This window comes from Hyalella azteca, unplaced genomic scaffold, assembly GCF_000764305.2.
Source record: "Hyalella azteca isolate HAZT.00-mixed unplaced genomic scaffold, Hazt_2.0.2 contig17346, whole genome shotgun sequence".
Classification (NCBI taxonomy): Eukaryota; Metazoa; Arthropoda; class Malacostraca; order Amphipoda; family Hyalellidae; genus Hyalella; species Hyalella azteca.
In genome coordinates this window covers 137,515-150,062 of record NW_025947133.1, presented here as the reverse complement: position 1 = coordinate 150,062, position 12,548 = coordinate 137,515, and the positions used below count along the sequence as shown (strand labels likewise).

The 12,548-nt window shown below is 37.1% G+C and overlaps 1 protein-coding gene across 1 annotated transcript; it reads left to right on the top strand.

Moving 5' to 3' along the window:
- The first annotated feature begins 6,072 nt into the window (after positions 1-6,072).
- LOC108677285 lies at positions 6,073-11,325 on the top strand. Its single transcript, XM_018165492.2, has 4 exons — positions 6,073-6,661; positions 10,525-10,614; positions 11,001-11,040; positions 11,216-11,325. Exons 1-4 carry the CDS (start codon positions 6,377-6,379, stop codon positions 11,323-11,325), a joined length of 525 nt encoding a protein of 174 aa, XP_018020981.1. The 5' UTR covers positions 6,073-6,376.
- Positions 11,326-12,548: the final 1,223 nt, after the last annotated feature.

Genomic DNA, 12,548 nt, shown 5'->3' with positions numbered 1-12,548 from the left:
CAATGACCGTCGAGATCAGTCGTGTCATTGCTGTGTCGAGGTGCTGTGGATTTCCAAGTGCAGATCCATGGATTGAGTTCATTTGTGTACATATGGATACTATGTTTATTAAGTGTTATATTTATTGTGAACCTGAAAAAACACATTCTAAATAATTTTTGTAAGAATTGTCGAATTGTCGCTCGACAAATTGTAAGAAGTCGAGTAAGCTTGTAAGAATTATCTTGCTGAAGTTCCAGGCATGATAATTAATATAATAATCAAGGCAAGATAACTGTGCTGTTCGTAAGGCAAATCAAACAAATCCTGCCAATGACTTTCGTGAGCCCCAAAAGACATTGCATTCTGGAAGCCGTATATAAGAGAAGTTGACTGTTCCTTTGAAAGCAAAGTCTGGTCTTGAGCACATGCTTCTCTGTTCATTTCGATAGGAAACTACCTGAAAGGAATTGGAATTCAACCTGGAAGGTAAAATTTGCGCGTGTAGAGCGCAATGCCCTAATTGTTTGGAAAATTAGAACCCATTTTAATTCAGGATAACATTTTTAAAAATGGTACAGCATAGTGGCAAGCCAGAGATTTTTTTAGAATCAGTTCATTTTTAATTTTCTTATTTACTCAAGATTTAAACCAATATCTTATGTATGATAATGCTGCTATCCATGATACTTTGCTTGTCTACTTCTAGGACTCAAAATTGAACTTGACAAAGTCTAAAAAAACTCGCTGCAATTGCCAGTTGCCATCATGTCCGTTTCATTTTCTTAAGCCTAATCAAACTAGGTCTATATTTTAATTTCACTTTGAAAACCATTGGTGATAACAAGATGAAAATCTAATAACTACTTTTTTCACCTATAATGTGATAGGTGATATGTACCTGTTGATGCATTACCCATAGTCCCATACTGCATTCCATATCCGGGGCTTTTAAAAAGAAGCTCTATCTATAAAAAAATGCAACTCCACAAACTTATTCAAACAGAATGTCAGATTTTTAGACAAAATAACAGAAACCTGATTACTAAGGACAATGGTCATATTCTTTCAGAGATTGCAAAATCCCAATTAGTCCCTGATTACACAAATACAACTAATTGCAAGTCAAGCATGAAATTTTATCCACCACCCACGGCCACTATGACTGGCATTTGCAAGCTTCATTATTAACAAAATAAAGACCTTAAAATACATCTAATTCATTAACCTGGCTTCACGAACTTTGAGAACAACTTTTTTCTGGAAATGAATAAGTTTCACAACTTGCAAACCTAGCAGGGTCATTTTGGCAGAATTTCGGACACAATCCAGCCTATCAACAAGTAAACAAGAACTCTGCGCCGACATATAGAAGCAGTGTTGCAACTGAAGAGAAATAAAATGTTTGATAAAAGTTTCGACAAAATGTTTGATAATAGTTTAGACCAAACTTTATTTCATATGGTATATTCTGTATTTACTATGCAACTGCAATACTATGCAATACTGTGGTAATACCGCATTAGATGCTTATACATATGTACCAATTAACGGAATAAACGATATGTCTCATTGCGAACGCCATAAATCGAACGATTTTATATAAATTTGAATCAAAATTTTAAAATTTCATTTTAGCGCATTTTCTCATTTATGGAAAAAATGCACTATTGTGCTCGCCATGTCCGTCTGTCCGTCCGTCCGTGACCACAAGTTTTCGTCGACGAGAAAATGCGCTCTCTGTCACTCACTGCAGTGAGTACTGAGTTATATTTTTTTAGTTTATAACCGTGGCACCTGATGTTGGTTCTTGTTTCAAATTCTAGTAATCTTCCTGGGATCTTGTATAGACCCTGAGTAAACTTGTTTACTTCAATGAGATCATCGCACAGACGTCAATAACAGAGACTTGGAAGCTTCATAATCTAAAATATTTCTTCATGAGATTTGCCTTTTAAGCCTGGAATTTTCCTTGTTGTACGTTTTTGAACACTTTGGACTAAATTTTTGTGCCTTGGAAGCACCGGTGTCAACACGGCGTTTCTCAACTCTCTGCTCAGGCGCACGAAAGGGACAAATGAAATTGCACATGGCATATGAAAAAATTATATCAATTGTTTCATCGGTCTAATATTTAAGAATGAAAAGCTGCCAAAACATGATCAAAACGTGAGGACGTTTGGGGACGACTTGAATAATAACCCGTTTCATCACATTATGAAGTTAATCATTATGTTAATTATGAAGTTAATCATATATAGCGGTTTCAGCGTTTAGTAGCCCGTAGGCCTGTCGCCGATTCCTAACATCGCAGAATATCCACAGCTTGTTGCGGTCTCGACCTCGCAACGCACTGCTACAATTCTGCTGTGTTTAACCGCCCGGCCACCTTGCCGATTCTGACAAGAAACTTGCGCCCAGAGCTGGGATCGAACCCGCGCCTCTCTGCGCCGATCCTGGTACTCTGAACTGTAACCACTAGCTGGGCCACCCTGCCCTAATATCTCTCATGTCTCAATGATATATATAAGTGAATTGCCAAGATTCAAATGATAGGTCCAACAAGTTCCTGTGTGTAACGTATGTAGCGTTGATGTAATTCTTTATTCACTCATCTATACAGGAGAAAAGGATCATATGTCCTTATGTTCATTTAACTAAGTTTCTTTGCAACCGAGAACCAAAATTTTTTAACCTAAGGATCACATAACCTAAATATTGAACGAGTATTTAAAGCATCAGTCGAAACTGGTCGAGTTTCTTGCTGGTCGCGAACAATATTTCGAAAATCTGTCAAGTCGACATCTCGGATAATTTTTTTTAAAGGAAAGGTCAACTGGTGAGATTACGACAGTTAAGTAATCATGTTCGAACTGATGTAGATGCCATTAAAAGACCGCATACTAGATCAGGACATTGATATGAAATGTATCTATAGTAACAGATCAGCTTGCATGGGAGCGTGTTCCCTAAGATAGGAAAATCGAATTACAATTTAGATTCAATAAATTTTATTTGCGTGAAATCAAAGAGACATGTTTGGGTTTCTAACCCAGCCGAACCAATACAGAATGAAAAGATGCAGATGATTGTTAAAAATCATATCCTGATGCTGGTTTTTCATGTCATTTGGCAGCCAAACTGTGTCATCGCTGCTTGACAGGCGAAAGTTTACTATCTCCTCATAATTCCTCAATCCCAATGATTTTACACGAGGGTCAACCCTTTTATGTTAACTCGATTTGGACTGCACTTCACACGTCAGTTGTGCTCTGTTCGTCATTGTGTTCAGAAAAAAATATTGTTTTCATCGACACTCAGAGAAATGAGCGAGAATAATCCATATTACGATGTACTTTTAGTCCTTGTGTGGGTCATCCTGAACCAGTTAGGCCCGGCATAATAAAGACGTCTCGCTACTGCGTGCAGAAAGTGTGTCACTATTTGAACACTATTGCCCACTAATTTTTCTGAGCGCCGTTTAGGGGAGGGGGGTTTATTATATATATTAAAAATTTATATTGAATTTATTAATTAAAATTCTTCAATCATTCACTGTCATTTCTTGTTATTCTAAATATTTTATCTCTGATTGGGACACGTCATTTACTTGACATCATCTGAGTTTTATAACGAATGAGATTAAGTATAATGCAGATGGCATAAAGTTCTCATTGATTAATTTGTTTTCTTTCGGCCAATTTACCTGATGAAGTAAATATAATAACGAAGAATATATCATGAAGCGCTATCGATATTATCTATCTAGTGAGGGTATTAGTGATTTCTTTTATGCCTCAAACTGTGCTAAAAAAAATTACCAATTCCATTCTCACGCTCTGATGGCTCTGATAGTCCGCCCCTCCTGCAACCTTTGAATCGTCTTGGTTAAGTTGTAAATGAGATTTTTATGGTATTTACATATAAGTAATACATATACATTATATGCTATATTATTACATTTCGGCCTGCAACATTTGTATCTAGAGAATTAAATTCTCGCATACCACAAGTGGTAATCCCAGCGCTGTGTGGTAATCTCCGTGATGATGAACGGATGTGTACAACAATGCAGAGGACCTCCAGTGTGACTAAATGCTGTGAGTGAATTATGTCACTAACGCGCATAACGGTCGATATAATTGCTGATTATGTCACTAACGCGCTTAACATTCAATAAATGTTGTTTATGTCACTAACGCGCATAACGGTGGATAATTGCTGTTTATGTCACTAACGCGCATAACGGCCAATAATTGCTGTTTATGTCACTAACGCGCATAACGGTGGATAATTGCTGTTTATGTCACTAACGCGCATAACGGTGGATAATTGCTGATTATGTCACTAACACGCATAACGGTGGATAATTGCTGTTTATGTCACTAACGCGCATAACGGTGGATAATTGCTATTTATGTCACTAACGCGCATAACGGTCAATAATTGCTGATTATGTCACTAACGCGCAAAACTGACAATATTTGTTAATTCTGTCACCAACGCACATAACTAACAACATTTATAATTATGTACTCGACGCTTATAACTGACAATATTTGTTAATTATGTCATTAACACCAAGAATCAAACATTTTTGTCAATTATGTCACCAACGCCTATAACTGGCGATGATTGTTCATTTCAATGTCACCCTATTAACATAAATTGTTTAGCGTATAAACAAAGGATCGAGCAGTTTGCTTTGCGTCAGTGAATGGGTGCAAGGTTAACTGTGGTTAACATTGCACCCCTGTAATGAGCCTTCCTACTCATAACAGATTCCGAGTCCCGACAATGTTTGCATGTTTAATAATACAAGCAACAAATAAAATCATAATAAATGTTTCTTGAGACCATCGCTGGGCTTGGTAGGATACTGCTTACCAAAATGCAAATTTCTCTGCGAACTGTGCAAAGAAAAGAACTAAAACATCAGCATTTTCGATAGTAGGGCCGCTTATGTTGCAACGTAGTAAGTGCTGCACAGTTCCAAGGTCAAAGTAATTGCCTCAAATAGGGAAATTTGATTGAAGGCAGGGAATAAAATTAAAGATCTGAAGCAATGGCTAGCTTGGTCAAGTTTAAACTGAGACTCAATTTATTGTCAAGAAGTTGAGATATTGGTTTTCAGAATTCACCATGGTTCAAATTCCACTAAAGCCCTCTTAGCGAAATAAGAAAATCGCAACTGCTTTCTGTATTCCTCAATGTAGCGATGTTTTGAAGTGAAATAATTTGAGGCTTTTAAGTCTACCAAAACATGTTGGGCTTTCTTCAATTATTGTTATTGTGAGTCGTCTGAAATGTATATTGATATTTTATTACGAATCATACGTTAAAACTCGACCATAATGACTACGTACTTCGAGTAATTGTCAACTACTGCTAAATTGGTGCCTTTCTGTCTCCATGTCAACTTTTATATTCACTCAAAGCTACCTCAAAATTGAATTTGGAAATCAGCCATAACCATAGCGATGTGCAGATCTTTTTAAATTTTATGATAGCTAAGAATTAGACTAGTGTTTCTTTGTTATTGTTCTTGTACCTGTCAAATGCTTCGTCATATAAAATAAAGTATCTGAAATTTTATCAGCGTAGAGAGCATGTGCGGCTTTAGCAACATATAAAGAATAAAGTATTATGATTCGTATTTTGGGTATGAATACCATGAACCTTAAGTGTCTGGATGGATATATAAATAATGAAAGAACGTGTTTAAGCACTGACTTTGAATTTTACTCCGACACTTTATTAATTTCCTCACGAGCCTTAGTTTTACCCTGAACGAGGGTGTATGTTTTACCCTGGTGCGCTTGTCGGTTGGTCGGCTTGCAGCGCTGGCGCTGCGTGCACCGCGACCAAGCATCCGTTCCTCAGTGACGTCTGAACAAGTTCGAGCTACGGTGTGTGCGACATTCGTTGTTATGCAGTTTTATCTGATATGTATTTTACACTCATTGTTGAACTTGATGAATGTGAAAGGCATCTTAACATAAATCTTTTGAATTATGCGGGTTGCTTAATATAATTCATAATCATCGTGTTATAATTATTCGTTATCATAATCACAATAATTCGTATTCATTATATTTAATAATAAAAATTCGAAATCATTGCGTTACAGGCTCACTGTCACGGATATAAATAAATGAGCCGCCCAATTAAATCCTTCTACGCAAAATATGATCAATCTTATTTAGTGCAATTTATATTAAAGAGTTCAGAGCTAAATGTCACATAAGGAGTGAAAGTAATTATAGTAATGATATCAAGAACGGTTACAGAATCAGCTGGTTATTTAAATTAAGACTATATTTTATTCAACGTTGCCACTAGTTCTCTAATTTCGCTAGTCTCATAATAATTCAAGTCTCAAAGTTAACAAGTCATTATGGCTGAAGCGAATCAAATATCTGTAGCCGATGATTTGTCAAAAGAAATAACTGATCTTGGCCAAAAAATCAAAGATCTTCCATTTGGCGCAAGGGTAAAGAAGAAATACTATCCAGTGCGTTCCGCGGAGGAACTGACGTGTTCCGCGGAGGAACTGGACACGCCATACTTGATATCCAGAGAGTACCTTGACAAGTTCGGCTATGCAGGTCCAGCGAAAGACTCGGGGAAGAAGCTCCTCTTTCTCGGAATGAATCCTGGCGCTGGAGCCGTGGAGACTGGAGTACGTTCACAGTTTATTTGGGAAAATTCATTTTGTAAGCCTTTTCAGGGTTGACTTTTTTCGTTGAATGTAAGTGTGACCGTTGAATGCAAGTCGGATCTACCTCGGTCCGAAGAGTCCGTTTAAGGTAGGGGTGGGCTACATTTCTAGGGGTCGACTTTTGAGAGGGTATTTGCGTCGGCCCCCTCCACGTATACACACAGTAAAGTCACTAAAAAAATAAATCACACCATTACTGCATGATTCTTGATAGTCGAAAATGAAGAAAGATTTCATAATGATATAAGCCAAACGAAGCTTAAGTTGTACCCTGTTTATTGTTCAGAATTGTTTCTAATACAAAAGGACATTCTTAACTGATAAAAGATAAGAACAAATCTGTAAAGAAATTCATTGAAATTCATTTCGAATTATCAACAAATTTATCGTTGAAATTTTTTAATGAATTTTTATTAAACCAATGTGCAACTCAAAAATAATGATACGTTACATGGAAATATCCGATTTGTTTTGTGTAAAAACAGAATGAGAAATAAAAAACTTACCGATCTATCGCTATACTGGATATGAATGAGATGGCTGGTAATGTCGAGCGTCAGCATGACGAATATTAAAATTATGAGATATTCAAATTACCAGTCGTGTGACCTCAAAAGTTAGGATGGACCTCTTGTCACGCCTACTAATGACCGGAAACTGTAAGACACATCCCTGTTGGCATAAACGCCAATGATAAGCTAAAGTTAATATATTCAAGGTACACTGCAAATTATTGAAGTAACAAATCGAATACTCTGAAACAAATACTTGCAAACCGGACGCGAGAAATAGCTGTGACAATTTTAATGCGTAAAGAGAACTAGAGCTACAAGCTACAGCGCATGATTCTAAAAACAAGGAGTAAATACCCTAGTATGACAAATCAATTATATATTCACTAATATAAAGGCATTTCACAATGCATTCAAGTTTCAACACTATCGCACGCAATAACATACCCTGGCGTTTTAATTAAATTATTATTAATGTAAATTATGGAACCTGTAAACCAGTCGGGATCAGCAGCTTAACTGAGAACTGACCGCTATTTTAGAGATCGAACGCTCATGTTAAAGCTCGTCACGCTTGATCTTAGCGATCTAACTGCAAGTAGTAGTAGTAGGAGAAGTAAAATTTTCAGCCTACTATATATTACAATCAGCAAGGCTATTGACATTACATTAACTATTAGAGGGCTTCAAATAACAATCACCAGGCTTTTCCAAGTTAAGTCTATTTCACTGCCCTGTTAGAATCATATATTTCGCATTATTAAAACCGTTTCAACTATTTCTGAAGTTGGGAAGGCAAGCAAACAAAGCTTCTGCTCCTGCTTTGAGCTTTCGATTTTTAGTGGCAGTACTGGCACGGGTCTAATATTCAGGGAGTGTTTTATGTTCAAACAATGCTTCAGCTTTCAGATTTACCGTCATTTCTACAAGTTCATCTTTTACGTCAGATACGTTACTTTCCTTGCTCGATTTCATGTGGAATGTAGTGAAAAGCCAATCGAAGAAGTGCAGTCCTATAAATCGTCAAATAATGGAGATATGTTTTGAAATCCATACTTGACATATTCAAATGTTCATTTTATTTCTATAATTCAGTGTCTGAAAAGCTCTCAGACTCCGTCAGCATACGCAATTTAGAAAAATATTTGAAATCGTTATCTTCCAGTGAACATTTAAATACTGTGATCAATTTTGATCTGGAATGGAAACCAGAGGTCGTAGTTGACCCGTGGTTGTTCATGCTTTATTGCTTATTAAAGTTTTCCCTTGAAGACGTTTTCGTAATTAATTTGTTCTTTGAATGTCAAATTCAAAAATTTATGTCTCTAATTGGTTGCATACTGGTAGATCTATATTACTGGTGAATCATATAATTCAACAAGCCTTTGCAAGCCATCACTAATTTATAACTACCTCACTTTAATGGGCCCATGCAATTAGTTGAAAGCTTCGCTGCAATATGATGTCTGCGTCAAATTCAGTAAACAACATATATAGTCTGAGCATTTTCAATGAAAAATACATGATAAATTTATCTAAAGGCCTACCCTAGCTGGATGCCGTCGGTGGAAACCGCAGAACAGAATTTTGGGTTTGTTCAAATAATCATTCTAACCATTAAAAAATCGTTTACCTTTTGAATTTTATATCTCATAATACGAGAAGAGAATTAAAATTATTATTCAGAGGTTATAAAACCTCACAGCTCATGAGGATATTTGAACTTCCAAAAGTTGATTCTTCAAGTTTAATAGCAAATTTATTATATATGAGTTCCGAGCAAACAGTTTGTTCAACATCAAAGTTCGTTTCCTCGATGCGCTGTTGCACAGATCATACACTTGATTAATGGTATTGTAACTTGTTTATAGTATTTTTCTAAAATTTTTTATTCACATTCATACAGAATTTTTTAGTTTTATTTTATGGATCAAAGTTTGCCAAATTGAACATTTTCCAAAACAAAATACGTTTGAATGCAAGGTCTGTAAAACCTAACCGATTCTCTTACATTTTCCTTGATTGATCCCGTTTTGACCCCTTTCAGTTTATCATCCCCTTGAGTTCTGTCCTTGACCACCAGGTGGTCGATACATCAACCACGTTGCCGATGATGCGGCTTGTTGTGACATTATCGACCACGTGGCGACTAAGTAGAATATGCGCTAGCTATACGACAACAGCTGTGGCTGCCGAAGTAAAGAAACTCGTAGATGATTTCTTCAGAGACAATAATACATGTTCAGCGTAAAATATGTTCTCTGCTGTTATCCAATTTGGATCATCATTCAGTTGCAACGGACTCATGCAGCCTGGCAACCGCCTGACGATGCTTTTTCTAATTTCATCCGGGGTCCGGAGCCATAGGCCCCAAATTCAACAGTTAAACTAGCTCTGTAACCAACGCTCAGCATAAACATACACTGCTAACTTAGCTTCATAGCTATGATGCCGCAGACCACGATAGAAACGCCACATGTCACACCAGTTAAGACGCGGCTTAAAGCCACAGCGCCGTTATATCCGCAGCCACTGTTCCAGCCAGCATAGTCTTCACGGAGGCTACACCCCGGCACACACCTACTTTTTTTTTACCAACCCCGCCTCCCTACCTTATTGCAGCCAATTACCGGCTCCAGGCTTCTTTTCCCGCTTCTCCACCTTAAGGCTAGGTTATTTCCCGAAAAGGTTTGTTTGGCTGGGGTGTCTTGGTAAGTGAGGAGGTAGGTGCATGCTGTGGTGTTGACTTTAATAAAGACAGAACTTGACTGAACATTGGCTGCAAGCTTACGGCGCCTATGGCTTTTACCACCTCACTCCATAGGCTATTCAGCTAAGTAGCACGTTTGCGCTCTGGAAGGAATATTAAAGTGACGATGGTATTGAGCAATGCTAGGTCTCTAAGATGCATACCCTCATCCGCACTTCAGAGTTGGAACCTCACTAACGCTCAAGATTCGTGGCAGCATCACTTACTTCCTTACTTACTTCCTAATAAGAACCCTCACAATGTGCTAGACTACACCAATATTTCCAACCCGTATTTAATGTTCTTTAAATCTAGACTGGCCTATTTTAAGTATTGCTTTTCCGATACAGAGCTTCCGCATGAGTTTCCATTCCTCGGCGTGCCCACATACGGTCCTCTGTAAGTTTCCGGTTTCCAATTGACATCTCACAACTACACTCAACGTATAACTCCTAAAAAGGTTTCATGTTATCAGCTTGGCGGAGTTTTATTTTACACATAGGGAAAGTGGTTTAAGCACCTACGGAACTCTTTCGTTTTTTCACTTGGGGGTTCATTTGCAGGTTCCGTTCGGTGAAAAAGAGTTGGTGAAGAAACAATTGAAAATCGTCTGCGAGAATGTTGGGCCTTGGACGTTCACAGGGGGTAACAAGGTGAGGCTGGTTGTCCATTTGTAAAAAACCATATGCTGTGTGAAAATACGCTGGATAAATTTCAATTCTAAAAAATCAGAAGTAAGCACGCACTTACGACAATAAAAATTTGGCATTGAAAAACTGACGCACTTTTCTTGGTAAAATTTGAGAACTGAATAAAGCTAAAATTATTTGACAAGTCACTAATTTGTGTTGATACTTAACTCACTTTTAATCGCTCTCCAATAAGGTCAATTTGTGAACATCAACTCAATTTCTTTGTGAAAATCTCGAATTAAGTTGTGGACCTACATCTTATTAAAGGATAGAGATCGATATCATGAATAATACCTGAGCAAATTATCTCTGTATAATTTTTTTCATTACTCAGTGACTGATTTCAGGAAAGCGCCCGACTGTGGGAGCTGCTGCTGGAGCTCTTTTGTCTCTCTTATGCATTATTTCCATTGATATTGCAATATTTACTTCCATTTAAAACAGGAATGTGTTACTTTAATACAGATTATTTGATAAATTATAAAATTCTTTTGCGCCATACGTATTTCCATCAAAATCACTACCGCGTAACAATTATTTTTGAGAAGTGTAATGTATGAAGTTACGGCCGAGAAGGGTGGTAACAACACGGCCGCACGGAACAGGCAGTATTGGAACCACAAAATGAACTCCAAAAAAGAACGAAGCAAATACATGGAGCACAACTTCTAAAACGGGCTTCTTCTTCGTGGCTAGTTATTAAGCAAGCATACAGGAATCCTGTTATGCTACAAGAGGAATATTTCGTTTGAAGGAATTTTTTTGCCATGGATTTTCCTCATTTTGATTTTTCTCTTTTTTGATAAATCGATTCGGAATCTGTGTTTGACCAAAATATTTTAGATTGGCGATGCCAAATCATTTTTAACCGTGCGTTGCTCATTACTGCCGCACTACATCAGCTACGTGATAAAAGATCTCGCTTAATGGGAGATTTTTAGGGATGACGTTGCGAACAATTTCTTAGATTAGTTGTGAATATCGGAAATAAATTAACGATCTGTGTTTTCATTTTGACCGGTTACTTTTTCCCCAGGAGCTGTCGAATGTTACCCTAACATCCCGGACACAGGAACAATCCACGAACGCCGTTTTGCAGAAAATTGAGCAGGAGGTAAGAGAAGGAAGAGTTAAGAAGGAAGAAAAGCGCAATTGCTCTCTAATGTGAAGATAGTGGAGAAAAGAGGCAGAAGGTGAAGAAAAGAGGAAGAAGAAAAAGGAGCGAGAAAGAAGAATAAACGAGGATGGAAGAAGTAGGAAACTCAAGATACGAAAAAATGGAGTTACGAGTAATTGGTGAGAAGGTGCAAGGAAAATTAGAAAAACAGAGTGAATAAGCTGAATAGAAAACGAGAGAAGTAAAATTGTAGAGAGTGGAAAACGCTCTTGAGAGAAAGAACAGGAAAATAGAGAGGAATGAGAGGATGAAAATAGTATAATGATAGAGTAGTAACAGGGAGGATTCCTTGATGTTATTGATGTTCATTTGCACCGTATAATTATATATTTATAATTTTGCAGCAGGGCCATGCAACATTTTATTTCGACCTAGCTTTGAAAAGCGAATCGCCTACAGGGAAACAAATACAAATTTCCTTCTGAGATATTGTCGGACTGTGACGTGTTCCGTTATTAAATAATATATAGCGCGAAACTAAACTAATATAAAAAATTATTATTTTCATGTTTCACCATTTATAATGACTTGAACAGTATTCAACTGTTCATCCGTGTTGTGTGTCTTGCATGAAGCTGAATTGAGGCGAGCATGTCATTAGTTATTTCAATTATTATTTGTTAAATTGATTAATAATTCGACTAACAATTTTTCAAGGAGTTTATAGCATATATTTAATGATGTGGAAATGTTTTTTTAACTCGCGAATAGAAGTATT

Excerpts from the sequence above, each read along its gene's own strand:
- LOC108677285 (XM_018165492.2), top strand. The coding sequence starts at position 6,377 with ATGGCTGAAGCGAATCAAATATCTGTAGCCGATGATTTGTCAAAAGAA. Across the intron at positions 6,662-10,524 it reads CTGGAGCCGTGGAGACTGGA|GTTCCGTTCGGTGAAAAAGA; the intron begins GTACGTTCACAG and ends GTTCATTTGCAG. Across the intron at positions 10,615-11,000 it reads CGTTCACAGGGGGTAACAAG|GAAAGCGCCCGACTGTGGGA; the intron begins GTGAGGCTGGTT and ends GACTGATTTCAG.